The 22,992-nt window shown below is 40.0% G+C and overlaps 1 protein-coding gene across 1 annotated transcript; it reads right to left on the bottom strand.

The window, feature by feature from the left end:
* Positions 1-122: 122 nt before the first annotated feature.
* On the bottom strand, positions 123-21,476 carry KEL (Kell metallo-endopeptidase (Kell blood group)). The gene is made up of 18 exons (XM_064703003.1): positions 21,356-21,476; positions 16,161-16,302; positions 14,612-14,815; positions 13,921-14,045; positions 12,834-12,980; positions 12,548-12,610; positions 11,364-11,552; positions 10,828-10,973; positions 9,461-9,584; positions 8,845-8,955; positions 7,930-8,028; positions 7,327-7,404; positions 6,769-6,872; positions 5,819-5,929; positions 3,733-3,800; positions 3,340-3,497; positions 2,426-2,518; positions 123-1,205 (listed from the first exon to the last, which is right to left on the bottom strand). The coding sequence occupies exons 1-18, from the start codon at positions 21,371-21,373 to the stop codon at positions 1,029-1,031; spliced, it is 2,157 nt and encodes a 718-aa protein (XP_064559073.1). The 5' UTR covers positions 21,374-21,476; the 3' UTR covers positions 123-1,028.
* Positions 21,477-22,992: the final 1,516 nt, after the last annotated feature.

Raw genomic sequence — 22,992 nt, 5'->3', positions numbered from 1 at the left:
ATGTACTTTAGGCACTTCTGCTACCCCAGATCATGTTGTTTCTTACTCTGTTTTTGCTCTAAAGCAAATTTTAAAAAATACCCAAAATTTAATTTCAAGTAGAAAGTAAAACCCTGCAACAATTCTATGCCTCTGCTTGGATGGTAAATATTTACAAATGTAGGAAGAGAACCAGGTTCAGGATGCAGAGAAGCTCTTAGAATTCTAGTTGTTCAACCTTCAGAAACTTCTAGAAACCTTTGTGACTCTCCCATACTGCATCCTCTACCATATCCTCAACCCTAGACACTTTAAAAAAGAGGATTTTGTTGGAAAAGAAATATAATCTGTTCCCAGCTCCGCAGTTACCCTCCCATTAATGGGGGAGCCTTCCTCTTTTCTCTTATGTCTGAGTTTTGCTGATGAAACAAAAACAGAGCAGAGAAGGCCTCCAGTAAACTTCATTATTAAGTCACTTACCTTTCAGCCTACAAGCTGTAGCCACTGAGTCTTTCCTAGCACCTGTCTCCATTTATTAGCAAGAGAAGAGAAGAGGATTCTTCCCTCTCTTGTAAGTTACATGTGGTTTGCACAGTAACCCACAGGATTTCCCCAAGAGCTATTGTAAGATACGAACAAGTCTTACAGCTCCTGTTTATTGACTTGCCCTTTCTACAGGACTGTGGGGCTGCTGGAGCAGACAGGTAAATGCACTAAACAGAGGGCCTACTAATGTAGCAGTCTTTCTGTTCACAACTCCTCACAAGCTGTTGCCTACTGGAAACTGCCCAGTCACCTTGCTGCCCTGGGACTTGTCACACATCTGGGACAGAGCGCTGAGAGCCTTGGAGGAGACCCCTTCCTTGTGAGATCAGTTTAAGAATTTCCCTGCCATCAAATGCTGAGGAAAGGATAACAAGAAAAGGAAGGCAAAGGAGTGAATAAGAGCACCATGCCACCCTAGAGGCCCTGAGAAGATGGTCATATTTCCATGTGTCAGGCCTTCCTCTCCCTGGGATCACATCTCTCTTCCTCCTCTTCCATGCACGCTACCAGATGCGGCATTTGTTGTCTGGGTTCATTGGGGCTCCACTGGGACACTGGAAGCTCTTGGAAAAGTCCTGGCTATTGCTGACAGGCCCAGAGACACGAAGTGGCAAGGGACTATGTGGATCTGTGTTCAGGGAAGACTGGAGCTTCTCTGGATCCTGGTGTCCACACATTGCCTGAAGGGAAGAAAAATAGAAGAGTCAGTCTGGCTGAAAGTCCTCATGTGAACAAGACTTAGGGTTCCTCATGCCTGTGCACGTGTCAGAGGGCACTAGAGAAAACAAGGAAATGTGCATACATGGCTGACAACAAGATTTTCTTCGGATTGTTTTCTCTTTCCTTAAACTTCTCTCTCCCCATTTCACTCTCTGACAAGTCATCTGCACTTTTTCTATACTGCACAGTCCAGAAAACAGAAAATTTAGACCACCCTGGCTAGGCTCATGCAGCCTTGGACTCTATCTAAAAAGTGGTAAAGATGTCTCAGTATCTAGATTCAGCTTCTAAGTGAAATCAGTGAGTGCTCATCCACAAAGGAGTGCACTTACACAAAATCCCATTACTACTCTAGAGACTTGGGGAGGATTATGTGACTTTACTGGTGTTAAACTAGCAATCCAAGTATTCATTCTCAGGATTTCCGTCATTTTTTATCAACAAATGATGCAGCTGCCATTTAGACTCTAAAAGACCCAATAAGCTGTTTTTTTTCATGCACTGCTCTGACTTAATAAACACACAAAACCTCTCCCTTTGCACAAATAGAGTGACTTATAAGGATGTGATTTTCTGAGCACAGAAATCCCACCCTCTTATCATGGGGAACTTGGCAGCACAGCTGTGCATGGCTGCGCAATTTACTGCAGCTTCCCACAGAAACAGCAAACTAAGGGTGCATGTACTTCTAGTTCTTTGTCTCTGAATAACATTTGAAACATTTTTTTTCACTATCAGTCAATCAGAGTGATGTGACATCCAGCTATGCACCATGGCAGAGAAGTGAATGAAGGAAGGGAGGGACAGAAACATAACTTTTACAGTTAGATTTTACTGTCCATGCAAAAGATTGCTCACAACAGCAAAAAAATACTCAGAGGCTGGCAAAGAAGCTTGCTTTCCTTGACACAGTTGTCTGCTACAACCTAATTTTGGTGGAATTCAGCGCTTTGTAAAAGATATATTTGCAGACAGGCCTTTTGTTAGCTTGAGATCCGTAACAGGTTAGGAGCTGCAAATATGATTTTTAGCTTCTAAATAAGATTCTGTATCTCACAGAATCATTGGTCATTCTCAGTTCTGTGAAGAGGAGGGAAAGTGATTGAATATTGAGAAAGACAAACTGTAAGGGTGTGGAGGAAATGAAGAATGAAAAAGACACATGACTAGAATTCATTACATGAGCAAAACTGAGGTAGAAAAGTTGATCATGTGAAAGTCCAATCTTAGGTAAATCCTCTTCTTTGTGCATTTTCAGCCAATTCTTATAGGCCTGTGGAGAGATAAAATGGATAATTATAAGTCTTTCTTAGACAGTATCACAGGCTCATGTCTTCTGTCAGTGAAATCTATCAATCTAATATATATTTAATAAATTAGCAAGTTTGTATCTCTCTCCTCATTCTGAGGCTCTCTGCTGCTGCCCATGCCCTTAATAAATCTAAAGTGGGAGAATATTACATAATTACTTTCCTTACCATTTCAGATGCTGCTACACAGATACCAATACCAATACACATTGTCATAGGATGTGGTAATTATACTATGAGAGAATGAAAATTATCTAAAAAAAATCACAAGTATTTGATTATAAATTAAAGACTTTCTGCTTCCCAATGTTCTTCATGAAAGAATGTAACAAGTACTATTTTAGACCTAGGTATCTCACACCACCCTCAGCAGGTAAACTGAAGTACTGCATGAAGAAACAAAAAATTCTCTCTAAGGTACTGCTGAAAACCTTGCTATGGAGTCATTTCACCATCACACAAAATTCTGTTTCATATCTCAGCTTATTTCCTCAAGTATAACATAAACATATATACAATAGCATGCTTTTGCATGCATGATTTAAACAGGGAAGTAAAGGTGGTGAAGGGAACAAGTTGTCTTACACGGACATATTGAGACTATGAGCTAAGCTTTGTGAGGAACCTCTCTCTGAGCTAACAGAGGACATGCTGGGCTCTTGCTCCACTGGCACATGTGTGCAAGAAATCTGGAGCTGGAGGGGAACATGGGAGAAAGAAGCAGCAGGGCAATCTTGTGTGTTATGTAGTCAGACCATGAGATTGCAGAAGTAAATCACAATACCTGGTAAGCAACGGCGAGCCCTCCAGTGTCAGCTGTATTCTCCAACAGTGTGAAGGTGCCATTGACATTAGAGCTGTAGCTTTCATACTGCTCAACCAAGCAGTCTATAGAGCTTTGTAGTGCACTCCTGTTGCACGCAGGACAGCCCTCAGGCAACACTGTGGGGGAAAAAAGTCCTAGAAGTAAAGCTATTTATGGCATTCACCTGTGTTCCTCGTTCTAATCACTGATTATTCCTAGTAGCCAGCATGGACTGAAATATGTTTTCCTTAAGTTCATCTACCTTAATAATATATGTATATATTGATGTAAGGACAAGGAATTCAGATCCTCTAAGGGGAAGTACCAGTGGGACCTAGAAGAGTAAATGAAGACACCACAGCCAGTACCCACCATAACCATAGAATGAGTGAAGAATTTCATGTGCCATGAAGACCCCGATGGCTCCAAAATTCACAGCGCTGAAAAATAAAGATGAAAAGAGTGCTTTTGGAAAGAAAAAGAGGGCAGAGGAGCAGTCTTATACTGAGCACAACTGTGTGCTCCACAGGAGTGTTCTACTCTGGGACCACACAGAAACATTCTATGTATTGTCACTCAGGCATGTAAAAGTGCAAAGACCAGTGCGAATTATCCTACGTATGCTTAAAACTGACTATGGGCTTACTTTAAAGTATTTGCTGCTAATAAGCCATCATAACAAGAGTCTATGAATGAGATTCTACCTTTATTAGCTCATTAGTAATGACAGGTTGTTGTTGTTGTTGATTTATGTCCTTATTGAACCTCTACTGTCTGAACTGCTGCACAAACAGCAACTACAACAGTAACTACACAAAAAGCAGGATGTTTGGAGAAGCAATCTTGCAACTTTTGTCTAGTGAGAAAGGATACATAAAACTGGCAAGGCAAATTAAAATCATGATGTTCTGACTGCAGTTACTCTGGTCTAGCATTGGCAATCTTGCTACAACCAAGAAGTTGTCCTAGAAACCTCCAAATGGAATTTCTATGGTTCTATGCAATGAATTTACCAATACCATCACAAGGTAGAGAACACTGAAAATGCATTTCCATTATATGAAATTGTGGGCTTATTCTTTCTTCCCATGCACTGGTTAACACTGTTGAAGCATGAAATTTTTGTACTAGATCATTGTTCCATCACTGGGAACTCAGTAGTAGCTCTGTAGGTGATAATTTATAAATTTTACCCAGAGAAGCTGTGAATGGTCCGCCCCCAGAAGTGTTCAGGGCCAGACTGGATGGAGCTCTGAGCAACCTGGTCTAGTGGAAGGTGTCCCTGCCCATGGCAGGGGGGAGGAACTAGACAATCTTTAAAGGTCCCTTCCAACCCAAACCTTTTTACGATTCTATAACAATTGTACTGCTTTGCTGAGCTCTTATTTTAAAAATTATCTTCACAGTCACCTGAATTGGCTTTTGCCAGTGAAGTTTAAACTCTGGAGCATCATTTGAGAAAATGCTATTGTACCAACTCACCAAAAGCTGATAAAGTTTTACTTATCAGTCCACTCACCTGAGGTGACAGCGAGAAAAATGTACTTTACTAACCTGAATACAATAGGAATAAGAAGGCATAGACACTTTTTCACAGAGAAATATAGTGACAGCCCATGCCACTGGAAAAAATTTTCTTTTCTACTATTCTTTTGAGATGTCCTTTTCTTCATTCTATAATAAATTAATTAAATACTGCAAGCACTAGAAGATCACCATTGAGAAAATAATTAGTTTTAACTGAAATATATTTCTTTTGAACTTCAGCCTCTTGCCACAATGTGAGCTTATTTTTCAGTACAATGGTACTAGAACAAGTATCTATCCACTGTAGGCGAAAAGAATATAGAATTATATGTTTACAGTCAACTGTTTGGAGTGCTTTTATTATCAGAAAAAATATTGCTTAAGAGATCTGTTCCATATGATGAAAGAACAGAACCAGAGGAGTATGGTCTTGAGAAGTGTTGTTATTGCAGGGGAAGACTCAGAGTTAAAAGTCTATTTGCTTACTAGAAAGGGTTTCTTTAAAACAAAGATAGAAGATCTGTGACACATTTGAAAAAGACTTCTGACAAGAAGTTGCTCTGTGAGGCTCCTATGTTCTCTGGGTCAGATTTCAGGAATCCTTGGAATTTAGAAAATGAGAGGCAAAGGTGGAAGTTAACCTACATGTGACTTCTGCCTCTTTGCTCTGGAGTAATATCTTTGTGTCAGTTGAGTTTCACATAGATTCTGATTTTGCTTCAGCAGAGTCAATGATCACTCTCTCTCTCAGAATGCATCAAGCAGTATCCATGTGGCTTTAGAAAAAGCCGGGCTTCCCCCCTTTCCTGTGTCTTTCTGGGATGCAGTGAGAGAAAGAAATTAGGGACAGACTGCCTGCTAAGATTCCTCCTGGAAGCATGGTGCAGCCCAGGGACTACATTCAACTTGCACCTCTGATGCCCCTCCATACCTGGGAAACTCCATGTGGAAAAAAGGACTGCGGAACATTCCAGCTGGAAAGACCACCATGTGGTGGCTTATTGAATAGTATGAATGCACACTCCAGGGGTGCACATGCCAGCTAGAAGCAAAATAAAAAGAGAAATTAGAGAATGTACTAACGCCTTATCTCACACTTTGATCCTTTCCTTCACTGAGCTTGCAAAAAAAGCTCAGCTGTTCACACAGCACCAGCAAATGATGAAATTCACATTCTCTAGAGTTTATTTGTTTGAAATAAATCTTCAGTTGTTTACAGATGATCAGAACTAGTAGCTTAGTTTTCATAGACATTCTCCCTCATAATTTCTCTGTCAAGTAAATTAGGATTAGTAACCTCCTGTGAAGTTGTGCATGGAATAATGTGCAGGAGGTGTAAACCCATCTGTCAATGCTGCCTTCCTTCTAAAGCATCCTATGTCCTGCCTTTGAGGTGACTCCACCAGCATTCCTGTCATCATGGTGCCTTGCTGTTGGCTTTGTTAAGAAGTCCAGGAGAACCAGCTATCCCCCTTAATTAAGGGTGCATGGTCAAAAAAGTGGGTTTTTTTCAGAGGTGCTCTCTTCACAATGATGGGTACTTTGGTAGAGTTGCTCAGGCTCAATGAAGGACAGCCTGCCAGATTCAACGTTTCTTTAAAGCAGGATGCAGCAAGGCAGACTTGCAGCAACATTCAGAACTGATGAAACCACTTTCAGAGGTATTGAATCCAATTCTGCCCACTGGCTCCCACCTGCCCTTCCTCCTCTTCCACAGTAAAAGAGAGATATACAGTTATCACAGTTCTGAGTGACCTACTCTAATTAATCCTGCTTTGAGCAGGAGGATTGAATTAGGTGATCTCCACAGGTCCCTTCCAACCTCAGCTGGTTCACAAGTATGTGATTTTGTTATATTTTTCAGATCACTATCTGACTTACTTTTTCTGTGGGTTATGCTGAAGGAGCTTCAGGTAGGAATTTTCCCTCAGTACTTTCAAGCAAGCCACCACATTGAGGAAGAAAGTGTCTTCATTTATCTCCAGCTGAGGGAAGAGACAGGGGATGTGACTGTCATAGGGCATAAGTGAGGAACGAATTGAGCAATTGAGAAAAAGAAAAAGTAAAAAAAAGAAAAGACCCATGGATCAAAAAAGGGTTAATCAGAAGAGAAACCAATGGGATACTTGTAGTTTATTCTCTCCCATTTCTAAAGACCTTCAATTTAAAGTATGACAGGAATGTTATCTGAAGGCCAAACAGAACATACAAACAGGTAAAAAATTACTTTTATCAGGCCAACAGGTCTAAATAGGAAACAGTATAGGCAACAATATAGAAGCAACAGATAATGGCTCTGTGGTCCCATATGTTCCCAAAAAATGAACTATAGGAAATGTGCTCTAGAGGTCATAACCTCTTTTGTAAGCAGACAAGACAGCAGTTGATACAGGTAAACTGCCAATAATGAGGCAGGCATGTTTACATTATATAGCTCACTTTCTGGTATTCCAGGTTCACTTTGTCAGTCTGGAGTATATGAGCTGGATAACCAATCTCCACGTGTAGTTTGGATACCTAAAATAATAACAAACAAACAAACAAACTTAAAGAAACTTTATCAATAGGAGGCTTCTGCAAGTCCTTTTAAAGGCTATTTCTAACCAACGTGAGCATGATCTGTGAGTCAGCCCTTCAAAAGGACAGCTTGTTTCAAGAAGACATCTTGTCCTGCTGCTCTGCTTTCTCAACTCTACAACCTAAGGCCTGATGTTGTTCTATTCTTTTTCTTTGTATTGTCTTCTGCCATTCAGCTTTTTAGCTTTTAACCTTACTAGATGTATAAAATTTAATTATATCTCAATAAAATTATTCAGAGTATTCATGGACAGACAAAAATGGAGCCACTCTATCAACATATGTCCCCATGCCTGCTGACACTTATAAAACCGCCTTCAGTTTTTAGTATGAATAAGACATCTGTTTAAGACTGTGTGCCTGTAGATTCAGGTAGGAATACATAAAGGTGTAGGTCTCTTCCATTCCTTCTCCAGAGGCTTCAAGGAAAGGAAAGCCTCAGTAATGTCTGCCTTCTGCACGCACCAAGGCTTTAGCGTTTCGGCGAGTCTGTTCATCCATCCACTCCACCTGATCCAGGCGGTCACAGAGGGCATCTTGGATCACAGAGAACATCTGCTCAGCCTGCCATGGAGAAAAGAAGGCATGGTCACAATTGCACGAAGACATTGCTCACTCTTAGTTACCATCTTCCCATGTTCTAGCAATTCAACAAGATTCCATTTTGTGTGTGCGTGATGAGAGATTTCATTTTCTACAGTGATTTAGCCTTAAGTTATCTGGCATCCAGTTTTTCCTCACAGGGCTCACCATTCTCTCCCACACACCTTTTCATCTGGCCTCTCACAGTAATTAAGAGGAAGACAAGTCCTTCTCATTCAGTATTGAATAATTGCCTCCCCTCTTGAGGAGGCAATGAAAATTCAGTATCCACAAGTATTTCTTGCTGGTGTCTCCCTTTTCAAAATTATGGCAATCTGATTCAACCCTTCTCAAACAGCAAATCTTTTCCACACTGCAGGCAAGTGTTCTTTTTACCGTGGATCCACTCAGAATATTTTAAAATGACTGCTTAATATCTTTGCAATTGAAAATCTCATTGAGATATATCACATTGGTGATGAATACTGTTAATACTCATTCTAGGGAGTTTGCATGCATTTGTAGGGCTATCATAGCTATTGGTGCTGCACATAGGACTTTTCTAACAGTTGAGACAAAGATAATAGCTGGTATTTAGCACTGATTCTTTTAAAATGACATCAGTGTCTTGTTCTGACATATTCCCAAAATAGGAAGGGAAGTGCATAGGCAGTGGGTTAAAAGGTAGGAAACCCACAAGTGATTTTGCTGCCTTAATGTGGTGTTAAGGTGGCATGTCAAAAAAAGAAAGAGGTGAAGCTGAACTCTGCTTAGGGGTTTAAGATGATGAATACCTACAAATTTCTTGGTCTGCTCAGGGAAAATTTCTTGCACAATCATCTTCCCTAGAACTGGCTCAAAGAAAGAGCTGGTATCAGTCAAGCACTTCCTCCAGCGCTCAGCTGGGATCTGTAGGAACAAAGAAGTGGAGACATGTGAGAGTGAGGACAAAGCACTAGGAAATCATTAAAATTATATGTAGATATGTGGACAGTAGCACTGTCTGAAATTGACAGTAGCACTGTCTAAAACTGAAAAAGTAATGTAGTTCTATTTAAGCTCCCACAATAAAAACTTCTAGTAAAATATTTATTTCCTTACGATTTACTCCACTTACTTTCTCTCAAGTATTTGTATATTAGCAGAGAAAAAGCCACAGAAGAAAGGTGACCATCTATATATTTTTCCCTACTCCATGATACAGGACACTCAGCTCTCTAAACTTTTGAGGGTCATATCTACTCACACATTTCTTTTGAGAAAAAAGAAGCTCTTTATGACCATGAGAGAGTAGTTTTTCTCCCCAGATCTAAGAACTCCATCCGTCTAAGGTATCAAGAGAACATTCAGAAGGCATGAGCTACAGTGTTCAGCTGTTGGGGAGGCTGAAGAAACTGATAAAACGCTAACTCACCATTCTAGATCCCATTTTTCCATAAAGGATCTTATACAGCTCCAGGCGTGCATCTTGGAATTGACTGTCAAGGGCTGGGGAGAGATTCCCAACCAGACAAACAATCATATAAATGTGAAGGACCCTGTAGACAGAAGATTGAAGGCTGGTAACCATAAACACAGAAGAGAGGCAAGTGTCAGAGGAGTAACTTGAGGCAGAGAAATCCTAGGAACCTGAACAATGACAACAAAGAACTCTGAATGGAATACACCTGGGGCTATCAAAGAGGGATGATTGATATGAGTTGAATACAGAAACTCCCCAAAACACTGTGGAGACTTAAGGGGTAACTCCCTGCTGGGGCACAGGATTCTTTATGGGAAGCTGGAGAAGGATACTTTTTAGGACTGGGTGAAACATACAGAATATTATGAGAGGTCTGTGGGATTATGTAAGATTTATGATGGCATGTTTATGGGAAGGACCAAAGGCAGAGAAAGGGAAGGATCATAGTGGACTGGGAGAATATATGTGGGAAAAGGGAGAGGAAAGCCGATAAGAAGGAATGGTTGAGTGTAAACTGCTTGCCAGGGTGTCTGCCCGACTGAGCTCTGCACATGGAAACCAGGATTTGTCCTCCTATCTTATTAAATGCTATTGTTAAGTAACATTCTAGTCACTGTGTGTGAAGATGGAACTGAATGCTGGAGAGATGACAAGTCTGAGAGTTGACTGTTGGAGGGACTTTGGATCCAGCTAGCTTCTGGAGAGAGCAGCAGTCTAAGAGCTGGCTATTGGGAATACTAGTGGTTAGGAGCAGGTACTGAAGAGACCTGACAGTATAGGTGTGCTTGTAACAGGAAGACACCAGAGTACCAGCAACCAAAGTAGGGCTGCAAGACCCAGGGGGTCATATATTCATGGGATATATCCAAGTGAACACCAGGAGATCTTGGCCAGCTTCTCTACAGAAGACTAAATATCCAAGACCAGCTCTTGGAGTGAGCCAATATGTGCACAGACATATTTCACTAGTACTGACCAATCCCGATCAGCTGGAGCTGCGGAATAGAATCAGTTCTGTGCTCATGTTGATATGAGTGCTTTGGGTGCCAGTCAAGACACTGTGTTCCCTCTCTGTGTGACACACATTAATATACTATTTTAGATGTGTGTTCATACATGGTGCATGCATATAGAAACCTATTGGGAATATATGCTAAGCCATAGCACTGGCCAAATCTGTGGATATAAGCCTTGCAATTGTTAGACTACTGGATCCAGCAGCCTCCACCACAGCAGCCTCTAATCTATTAAACCTATGGTATTTGAAGAAAGTATTTCTTGGGGCACGAAAAACTGCAACCATAGATATTGGCTCCTACCTTCCCTTGTGCCATTTCTCGATGAGCTTTGACATGTTGCTTAAGTAATCCATGTCATGCACTGCAATTGGCTGAGAGAGGTCCATTGGTGCAGGATGGAACACAGCCTTGAGACACGCCAGCCAGTCGATAGCAGGTGCCTTCTCCTGCAAGTAAAACAAAGCTTACATGATGAACTATGAATCTAAACTGACTCACAAGAAATAATAGGGAAACCAGGATAGTCTTCCCAATAATGTCAAGAGATACTTTCCACAAGTTAAATTGTTTTTATAATATGCATCTTGAAGATGAGAACTGACTTTTTTTAAAGGGAATTAGCACTGGGGAGGGGAGAGAGTTGTGGGCCTGAAAAAACTCTGTGAGTAAAAGAACATAAGTTACTGGGTTATTTAAAGCTCAACAGGCTCCAAGTGTAATTTGCAAGACAATGGCATTTAAACAAAGCATCTCATATCTCTTTTGATCTGGATCTTCAGAATGAAGTCCTGAAAGTCACATGTAATTGTGTTGCTCAAGCTTGAAGGCACAGATACCTGCAGCTCCCTAATGGTAGTGCGAAAGAACAGCATCCCCCTCTGCTGTCTTTTCTGCAGTGGAGTGACAAATCGCTGGAGGTTAGAGATGAAGGACAAGGTCAGGGAAAAGGAGTCAGGAGGACCATCCTCTGTCCTTCCAAGCAGGACCCCCACTTTCTTCAAATACGAAAGATACACACGGAGAACCTGCAATACAGAGCATATCTTCAATGGAAGATATGTGACCGAAAATTAGTCACTCCATCCATCCATCCATCCATCCATCCATCCATCCATCCATCCATCCATCCACCCATCCCTCCATCTTGACCATATAAACTTCAATCTTTCAAAACTACTGCAGAGCACCCCATCCCTAAAACTGCCCTCTTGCTGCAACATCCTTATTTAATTGTTCATGTGGGATACCCTTTGCCAAGTACAGCTCCACTCTCAGTGAAGAGCAGTGAATTCCCTAATGATTCTTTTTCTGTCAGCTCAAAATTACTTCAAATACTAGAATAACTTTAGAAATGTAGGCCTATATCTCTGGAGTCAGAGGAGAGAAATTCAGTGATATAATGAGCCAGCATTTTAATGGACAGAAAATGTCAACTTCTTGTTTCTATTTTCATAAACTTTCAGATATGATAACTCAGGAGGTTTTGGGATGATTTTTCTGAAAGGCTCTGATTGAGAAACTGACATAACTCAGTTTTCATGAAGTTCAGAAACGACAAAGTGCATTTTGTTACAATGTCCCAAGGTCAAAGAACTTGTTCCCCCAAAATATGTTCAAACACTTTAAAATAAGCTGAAAAATGCTAGATATCCCTCCCTGCAATACACAAATTTTGTTATAAAGCCGTATTTTGGACAAAAACATTTTTTAAAAACATTCATTCAAGGCAAACACTAAAAGGAAGCCCAGGTTCAGAAAAAATTGTAACTATAAAAACTATAAAAAATTGTAACTATAACATTCTAAACTTGAAGTTTTAAACCTGGTGGCTAAAATGGGTTACATTTTACAATCTATCCTTTGGAAAAGTTGAGTTTTGTAAAGAATTCTTTCTGGAGGCATTTTCAGAGGTCACTGACCGTAACCCATGGAAACAGACCACTCTGAACCAGGAGGCAATTCAAGGAGATCCCTACATCAAATAGCTATTTTTACCTTTCTTCAGCCTCTGATATGTTACCTCAAGATAATTTTTCTCTTTGAATTCACTCTCAAGTGGAATATCAAACTCAGGATGGTCAATCTGCAAGAAGGAGTAAAGAAAAAACATTTTCAGAAATGCAAATGTGAGGATATTTTGGTATTTTCTGTATCATGGAATTTGAGATGCTATTAGCTTCCTTTTACTTTTGGAAAATGCTTGCTTAGTTCTTCAAAGAAGGACACAGGCTTAACTTGAGCAAGTCTTGGTCTGACTTTTTACTCACAATGCTTCCTTAATAATGCTCTTTCTTTAGCATGCTCACCTGGATAATATTGGTCTTGGGGTCAAAAGGAGTAGGTCCCACATGTACTCTAAAAAATGGAAAGGTGCTGTATCTGCTCATGAGAATCTGAAGAGTTTCATTAAAATCTTTTGTTTCCCCCACACCTGTGTTATGCCATCCACCAACCTAGAAAAAGACAGAAAGGCTGCAAGTGAGAAAAACTGGTTGGATCTGTACTTACAATTTTTTTCCTTTTACACCTATAAGTTTAGTCATTCTGATAACTAAGAAGCAACAGAGCAAAAGCACCAGGGGAAACTCATGAGGTGTTCTACACACCCTGCTGGCTTTAGAATGACCTGACACTTTCCCTTAAGCAAAGCAATGAACTGCAAAATGACAAGGAAAAGGAATCGTAATTAATAACAGAGTAAGGTGTGCAGGAAAAAAATGCTGATAAGCAGGAGACAGGAAATAGGTGTCATTTTTCTGAAGCCATCTGGAAGGACAAACAGGGATCAGTGATTACAGGTCCCACCTCCTTGACAAGCAGATTCACAGGTGGGCCTGTAGTCTCTGTTCCTTTTGCTGGAAGGTTCTGCATCCTCTTTGGACACAGGGCATAAGTGCTCTTTGCTGGAAGGAAGATGCCCAGCCCTCCCTGGCACCAAGAGGAGTCTCTCAGAATGGAAAGAGAAGATTTTCTCCTTTAAACAAGCTCTCCTGGCAGCCTGGATTACTGAATGATCATGTCATTTTAGACACAAAAATTTCATCCATTTGCAAGATGCGCCCCAATCTGTGAGTCAGATCCTACTGAACCAAACTTCTGAGATGAAACAGAACCTCTCTCTGTAGACTTGATTTTTTTACCATCCTTCAGTAATATATAAGGTTATGAGGAGAGATTCAGGTACCTGATGTTAGAAAATCAGTTCTTAAAAAGTTCTTAAAACAGCATTTTAAGCTAGAAGATTTATCACTTGGAAGTTGTGCTGTGAACCATGACTAGGGCCAGATTCTATGAAAGTTACATCATACAGGAATGTATGACCACACTTGCCCACTTTCCTTCTCCCTGCTGGAATTCTCTTCCTATGGGAGAGTAAACAGCACAAACATTCACCTCATTTAGGAGGTCCTTCAATGGCTGAGCTCCTTGGGATTCTATTCGTTCAGTATCCATGCAGGAACGATAAAATCGTATTGCTTTCTCCTTGGCTGAGCCTCTTATCCCAAACTGTGGACTTTCTGAAGAAAAAAGCAGATTTAAAATTTTAAAAAGCAATTTAGAAAGAAGCTGGGACAGCATTGGAGCAGAGAACAGTTTTAAGAACATTTTACAAATGCATCCACATTTCCCGCAGTGACCCAAAGCAAGGGACCTTCTAGCACCACAACTCTTCCTGAGGCCAAATATGTGAGGTTTTTTGCATGGAACCAGGAGCATAACAGGAAGCTGGTGCATATCTAGGCTTCAGTCCCCCATGGAGGCAGGACACATCACCAGAGTGCACATTCAGACTAGCACAGCAACAATGGCCTACTTTGACAAGGTAACAGGAAAATGGCTTGGGTTGCTGTCAGAATTTTAAGCACGACTTTCATCTGTTACACTTGGCAAGAGGAACTAAAATGTTTAAAATACAGCTACTGTAACATGACATGCTCAAAAAATAAATCTGTACCTGTAATGATAGAAGAACGAAGAGAGGGGACTCAGTCCCTGTTAGGAATGATTTTGCTCTCAGTCACTACTATTGTCAGATCTGACCAAGGCAGATGCTGAAGGTAACACACCAATCATCTGACCCTACCTAAAAGCCTTTTCAGGATCAACAGGTTTTCTTCCAACAACACATCAAATACATTTAGTGATTCTTCTCTGGTTCTACTTGACTGTTTGCCTTCCCATCTGCCACAGGCATATTTGTAGAAGTTCTCACAGGGGTTAACAGTGTCATTCCTAGAATTCAGAAGTCTTTCCAACAGAGCAGGATCTGACTCAGCATCACAGGATCCTGAAGAGGAAGTAAATAAGAGAGAACTGAGAAGTAACAGTAGAGAGTGAGAATAACTCCAAACAAAAATCTTTTAGGGGACATTTACCCCAAAAAACTTATTTTTGGTACAAGCTCCTTTGCATGCCGTGTTGAATTCTTTGTAAGATATTGCTGAATGGAAAGGAAGTGTGTTCTCTCTTTCACATCCCAGGAAGACTGTCCTCTGTTTGTACTATCTAGGCAGCCACAGGCTGGATTATTCTGTCTTCTCAAAGTCTTTCCTCTGAATCAGCCAAATTTGGCCACATGATAAACAAGAAAGCAACTGATGGTGTCAATATATGATGTAAGAGAAGGACATAGCACAGAGAAAGAAATGAGATCAGATTAAAATGTGTTTTTTCAAGTATGGGAAATATTTTTCAGCATGACATTTGTCAAAAGAGGACAAGGATATTTCTAGAATATCTTGCTTTGATCTATAATTTTCTTTTTCTAAACTGCTTCAAATTGCTGGCTATGCATTGTCATTTTAGTTCAGCATCTTATATCAACAACAGATCAGATCAATTATTTACTGAAATAATCCACCTGTAAATCAAGGTAAGTCTTCCCATACTATGGTTTCAAAGTTGACATGGGAGAAGGTAGGCAGAGTGGAAAAGGACTAGATCTAAACAGATTTTCCTTGGTCTCTGCAGTCTTTAGCATATAACAAGAACTAAAGAAAAAAGCTAGGTAAAGATTCAACAGTGCTTATTTTGGAGCAGGGAATGTCTGTATCCACCAATATAAATGCACCTTCTGTACTGAGCTTTCTATATGCAGAGATATTCACATGAACCACTCTGCAGATAGTTCTTTAGCAAATTTGGAAGGCAAATTAATGTTTCTGGTCTATACTCCCAGCTTCTCCATTAGCAAGAAACTCTGACTTTTGCTTTTACTCTATGACTGCACTGATCTGGGCTAGAAAACCAGGACTGGACTTAAGTCAGAGATAGAAAGGCAAAAGAGGAGCTCCAAGTCTCAGATTCAGTTCAGTTTCTTGACTGCAGAGAGGGCAGAACAGACTGATGAGGTGCAATACAATATAATGCTGTTCTCCCTCAAAACTGGGCTCAGGCATATTAAATAGCAGGCAGAGAAGGATAGACATGGAGGATCTCTTCTCACTGTGACTCAAGGAAGAGGTAGAAAAATGTACCTTTTTAGCAAAAGGTGCTATGATTCCTGGAGATTCTGTAAGTGTGGTTCTTAATACTGATGTTAACCTTAAAACTCAGTGGAGACAGGTAAGAGAGAAAGGGATCTTAAAAATGGGGTGGATGAGGAAGAATGGAAAAGGATATCTCATTTATACCTAGAGCACAAGTCATCACGAGGTAGGTGATAAGCAATGTAAAGCCAAGGAGAGTACTGACTAGAAGTGCACACAGAAGTAGGCTTTTCCCCTGAAGGCATCGTTCTTTCTTGGCACCTGTTCTCAGCTCCTGGTCACAGGTCTGAAGAGACAAAAAAAAATCAAGAAAGAAAAATTCATGTTAAGGTTAGCACTAATAACATACTCCATCTCCCACCTAATCTACTAGAAAATCATTCACACGACTAGTGCCAAAATACCAAAAGTCATCCAAGACATCTACATGTCTGTATTCCCATGGGCTTTCTCTCTTCACTTCCCCATTTTTTCAAGCTATAACTGTTGCACAGTAATTATGAATTACTCATTGACAATCCAGCTTGCTATGAGGAGACTTCTCCCTCCATGGTTCATTCTGGTTTATGGAATCACCTTGCATATACTTCCTGAAGATATCAAAGCCTTTTTGAATCTATAAAGCTAATAATAGGATGGCTATGACTGGTAGTCCTTTATTCTGCTAGACTCTGGTAATCTCAGCACTAATTTCAGATTTCTCTTCAAGAAATAAAGTACTGTATCCAAAGCCCTCTAGTCCAATTCAAGTGAGAGAAAAGATTTGTTCTATTCTACAAACTGAAGTAAACTGTAAATTGCTGAGATCTTATATAGAGACAGGCTTTATGTCACTTAAATTTAGTTTTCTTCATAATCTAGATGTATCATTTTGTCTGTGGAACAGGCTAGAGACATAATGAGTACACCTTCTGTTTTAGATATCTGTTTTAGAATGAGCTGAAACATTCTCCAGAGTTATTTGTCCTTTTCTCTGTGGGCTGAAAAGGAAGCTAGATGACTATCATAAAATATACCCCTAACATCTACCTGGATATAGTTAGATAGTAGGACATTTTGTCTCCTTCTGCATACTTTGATGTACATAACACTGGAGAACAGCAGTTTATGAAAGAACCGACACTGGAATGCATACTGGTGATATATAAGGAAAGGGAAAGAACTGAAAAAAAATGAAAAGTGAAATGACTGAATAGGAGTATATAATGATAAAAGGGAGGCAGAAGGGGAGAAAAACCAGAAGATAATGGAAAACCTCAGCTGTAGCAAACAGGAGAAAATCTCACAGCTGTGAAAGCTGATGGAAGTGCTATTGGGAAAATCCTACATGTCACTGACACAGCCTGGCCTGTACTGTCCCTACAGGTTCAAGTTTATCTCCCTGTTCTATCCTGATTCTTTGATAAAAAAAATCTGTTTGAGAAACTTCATCAGGCCTTGGAACTCATTGAGGAAAGGCAAAAAGCATCCTTAGTGCACATGCCCACTTCTTCACTTGGCTGTCTGCAGCTCTCCCGTGTGGTCTCCATCTGAGCTCTGCTGCAATGGCAGCCATTCCTTTGTCTGGACAGGCATGCCATCGATCTGGATCCTGACCATCACCTACAGACTTGATTCTGCAGGTTTGCCCTTGGACCTGTCTCCTCACAAGGGACTTGCCTGGCAATCTGCACTCTTGGTTGACCCTGGGCCCTGTCACCAGTCCTACCTTACACCCCTCATGCCCATACTGAGGGGTGCACCCCTTGCTTTTTAAGTCATTGCTTCTTGCCTGCCTTGTCATGACTCTCAGGTTTCAGATTGTCACCTCTCTTCTGCCTTTGCTGCTCCCTTACATGCAGCAGCTAAACTGCATTTGTCACCACTCTCGGTATCTATGTTCTTTGCCACAAAACCAGGAAACATGGATCTTGACAAAAATCACAGGAAATGGAGCAAAATCTTTACAGGAATGTAAGTATGTCACAGTATATGCCCTTCTCCTAAGGGAACATTAAGGAAATGAATGAGTCTGCTGTTAATCATCTGGACTAATATACGATTTATGACTTCTGCACAAAAACATTATTAGAAGGGAAAACAAAAATAAGCAATAGAAAAACAGACCTCATCATTTTCTAATCTTTCAAATGTGAATTTTATTCAATCTTGAATAAAAACCTTTCAAAGGCTTTCAGCTCCTGGAAATTACTAACAAGAGTTGAGTGCCTAATGCTTTTCTCCTTTAAAATCCTATTCTTCTGATTTCTTCAGGAAAGATACAGAATAATCAAATGGAGAGCAAGTAGATACAAGTGACATTAGAAGTTGCTAGATACAGAACACGATCATACTGGCAAAGTACAGTGTACAAACTGCAAAGGACGAAATCCAAATTCCTTTCATAAGTCCCTGTAGCAAAACACTTGTTTTACTCCTGGAGTAAGAGAGTAACTGTACAGCAACTGAGTGAAAGAAAACTAGCTTAGCTGATAAAGGAAATACAAAAACCACTCTTTGGCATGCAAGCCTTCATCTTTCACCATTTAGGAAAGATTGAATGATTTACATTCACAATTCTCTTGACTTCTCAGCTGCAATAAACTTCTTTTTTTTAACACAGAAAATTTGGCCTATTCCTATAATGAAATAGTAACAATTTTGCAATTATTTGGTTTCATGCTATCAGAAGACATCTGTTTCTCTCTTTTGAGTCATAAATGGCATGACTGTGGAGATACTAGCAAGAAACTGGAATTTCAAGACTCTCTGTTGAATTTCTTATGAATTTTTGGTTAACAGTTGGCCTATTTCAGGCCTATGCATGATGTTTATTTTGAAATCCAAAATGCATCAAATACGAGAGTTTTAAAAATGTCTAAGAGAAACAGCACTGCCCCCCTCAAATCTCCATTGTGAAACAACTAGAGAAGTACCTGGCTGAGAGCAGCATGCCCAAAATAATAACACAGCACAAAACAAATGACAGGGTAGTGGAAATTGGTTGTGGACCTCTATGTAGAAACTGGATTATGGTCTGTGTTATGTGAACTATAAGCATAAAAACTGCTCTTGAAACACTTCACCTTCCACAATAAATACCTTTCTAATCTTGCCTCTCTAACTGGGGTGGGATTTGAGAGAAACTGTGGACATACATAAACAGAGAAAAAAGAGGAGGACAGTCATATTTAGTCCTCCTTTATGTCTTTTTCATGCCAACCGCTTAAACAAATCTAGACAGACAAATACCTGCTTTTTCAGTACTCTTAGACAGATACTGACCAGTGCAAAATCCCTGTCAGATTCTTGATCTAGAATGAATTTCACTTTTATGCCACAATGGATTAGGTGGTTCACAGGCACTAAAATACAGACCTAAGGCAGTGATTTTTGGCCAAAGCAGAGGTGTGAATTTAACTAGATGGACCCAGAAGTGGCATACCAACACTTCCAGGGCACAGGATACAGGAACATTACATAGCTTACAGGAAGCAGCAGCACTTTATTGTGGTATGTTTTGAGACCTGGTTGCTTCATCCAGCAAGCACCATATAAAGATACAAGTGAATGGTTTGAACAAGCCAGTGGAAAAAGATAAAAAGACTTCAAACTCTGACAGGGTTTTTCCTTATAGGCCTCAGTTATGGGTGAGAAGAATAATCAGTATTAGCATAAAGATGAATGCAATTTCCACTACAGTTTCAGTCCTTTCATGTTTTTAAGCATGTGCAAATGGTCAAATTTAATGTGTTCACTATGGCTAAGTGAGAACAAATGTCCATAAAATCATTAAAAGATTAATTCTAATAGCTGTAAATCATAAAAATTTATGACTTAAAATTAATGTACTATATGTATCATCTGACTCAAATGCAAGCATGACTTGGGATAGCATGACAAGTACTGTTATCACTAAAGCAAGAACTGTTTGATACAACTAAATCAGCCAAAGAATTTGATTTTCCTTGAGCATCTCCTTCTTTCTGTTTGTGAGCTGTTCCTGAATTCTGAAGTGAGGTTGAAGTTACTCTCCCTAATTCTTTCTCACCTTGCATTTTCACAGTGTTTAGTGCTATTACAGAAAGATAAGCATCTAGCTTTCATGAAAATACAGTAAATTTTAAAAAAGAGATCAAAGGAAGAGAGAAATGAAGTTATTTTTCATAACTGTTTACCAGATAATGTAGCAGTATTATTTTTCAGCCAGTAGATTATTCATGAATTACTAATTTTGGCTGTTACCCAAATCTTGTTTATCACATTACTCACATGGATGGCATATTTTCAGACTAATACCCCAATATCACAAAAACCTTCATTTTCTAAATTCATCTTTTGTCAGCAAATTATTTAAGCACATAAATTGAGCCCATTAAATGCCATTTGAGAAATATTTTAGCCTGTGTTTCAAACCGCTCAAATTAAATATGAAACAGAAAGGTTGCTGAATTGTATTCTGGAGTACTAAAATTGTGAAGCAAAACCATGGCCAACAACTGAAATTATGATTATGGTTTGATCTTCATCACACAGAAATTTTGGAACGGATATACAAAACAAACATTTCTGCAAATTCTTCAACTATAAAAACGCAGACAAGATAAATATAAGTGACTGTTTGCATTACAGCCATGGTCACACTGAACAGATCTCAATGTAAGAACACACGCACATTTCAGTGATTGTATTATTTAGTAACACAGAACACTTCATTTATCTCTGTTGCCCTTGAATGTTTTGTACTTTTTCAGCAATCTTGAGCTAACAGTTCAGTTCAATGCAATTTGTCTGTAAATATGCAATTAAGACTTTGCTAGCTATTTATATAAGACATCAAAGCAGAAAAAGGACACCACGCTACATGGGAAGCAATTAGGCTCACCATGTCATTCTCACATTCCAAAAACTATGCCTTGCGTACCCACAACTATTTAGAGGGGGGAAACTGCACATTTCTATGTAAGTACTTTCTTATAAAACCTTGCTGGAAAAAATGGAGATAGGATAATAAAATATGTCATTATAATTTTTATTATTATTGTTGTTGTTGTTATCATTATTACTACTACTAATAGTTTTACTATTACTATTATTACTTGTTGGTCAGTACTTCAAACAGCGCTCGGAACAGCCATTAGGGTGACTAACAGGAAGGGCAAGAACCCCTAAATCATCACACCATATCCCAAATCATTAATTCTGAGACCCGGACAAGACCTTTCTGGATACAAACTGTGAAAAACTCAACTACCTCAGTCTCCCAAGGCAATAAGCAGTGTAGCTATGAAAGGGGAAGGAAAAGAGAGGTGTGCAATGAAGCTCCCTCAGCAGATTACAAGACAGACCCATTTCCTTACCTGTGGAACAGTGCTCATGCTTGTCACCCCAGCAGGTTTTGCTCCTGTGGCTACCACAGTTGTGAACTCTGTTTACTTGGTTGCTATCAGTCTTCTGTGCCCACACACTCTGCCGAGTCCAGAGACAATCTCTTCTTCCCAGCTTGGCTGTTTGCTGTGGGGAGGAGAAGTGAGAAGAAAAGCTCAGAGACAAACACCCTTAGAGAAAATGGGAGGGAGGGAAATGTTGTTTCTGCAACTCTCCACCCACCTTAACTTAACACCTTAACATCTTAACACCTCTACTTCTCATAAAAGGATTCCCCCCCCCCCCTTCTGTGTCTCTATGACCCACCTGCCTTTCTGTCTCTTGGAGCTCCACCGAAATCTTTTTGAACAGAAGTATGTGATTCTCTATCTCCCTCAGCCTCTTCTCAGCTAGTCACTGTTTCTTTTCTCTCCAGCAGCCTCACTATCCTGCCCACCCAACAAGCCTGTTTCGGTCTGATATTCTCCCTGCCACTAGCCTGTTTCAACCTGCTGTTGCCTTGGGGCCCGCAGGCTTCTGCCTATTGCTAGATAGTGTGGACTAGGGATCCTAGTGCTCCTCCTCCCACGAGGAAAAGCCAAGGTGCCGACTTGCTTCTTGCTCTCGCTCTCTCATCTGCGCCCTAGTGTCCATTCAAGGAGTGAACACATCTGGCTTTTTCTCTTTCCCATTAAGAGTCATAGTAAAAGAAAATCATTAAGTACTGATTCTATTTACAGTTGTTCATTGCTTCTTGGAAGTTGGCCAGCCTATGTGTCTTTGCTTATTTAAGGAGGAGTATTGGGAAGATTTGGGAGGGAGGTTTCTCTGCTTTGAGGACTGGGAACCCAGATTACTTCTCTGAAGTAAAAACTGAGTAGGAGAGTGAGACATTGGGATTTGAGACCTTCCCAATTGGCAGCTGTGAGCTGAGGTAGTGGGGACCAACTTGGTATCAGCTTCCAAAGTGCTTGAAACAAGCAGAACACCAGGATGGGACTGTTTGCCTCCCCAGGCTGCAAGTCTCTGTGGAGAATGTGATATCTTGGTTCACTAGTCTGAAGATAATTTGATATCTGCTCAGTTGTTCAGAGCTCCTATCAACCTGATTTTTCCCTATTTCTGTAGTGCTTGCATAATTTAACACTTTACTATCACAACAGATTTCTTATATGGCTGAAATTAGTTACTTACTCCCAGTTCTTTTTAGCATTCAGGTTACTGGTAGCTATATATTTCTATATTTACCAAACAGCTCTAAATACAGTAAGAAAGTTCTTGCATACTGACAAAAAGGTCCCTACTGACCTTTCTTTCCTTGCAGCGTGTCACTTCACCTTATCAGAATCCATTTTGCAAATACTTCTCGCTTAAATTGAGATTTGACTTAATGAAAGCAACAAAACAGTCTTTTGTTAGCCACAATTGAGATCTCACAGTGAAGAGATCTTTGTAAACTATATGGACAAATTTGTTCATGACAATATTGAGTTTATTTATCTGTCTTAACTGTATCTGAACTCTTCCACCTTCATAATTACAGCATCTAACAGCTGCCAAGTTTTATGAAATGAAGTAAATTTTACTTCTCTTTTCTCTATGAAAAGAGTTTAAAACTTACCTGGGCAAG

The sequence above is a fragment of the Zonotrichia leucophrys genome, chromosome 1 (genome assembly GCF_028769735.1).
Source record: "Zonotrichia leucophrys gambelii isolate GWCS_2022_RI chromosome 1, RI_Zleu_2.0, whole genome shotgun sequence".
NCBI classification, from domain to species: Eukaryota; Metazoa; Chordata; class Aves; order Passeriformes; family Passerellidae; genus Zonotrichia; species Zonotrichia leucophrys.
This window is presented reverse-complemented; position numbering and strand designations above follow the sequence as displayed.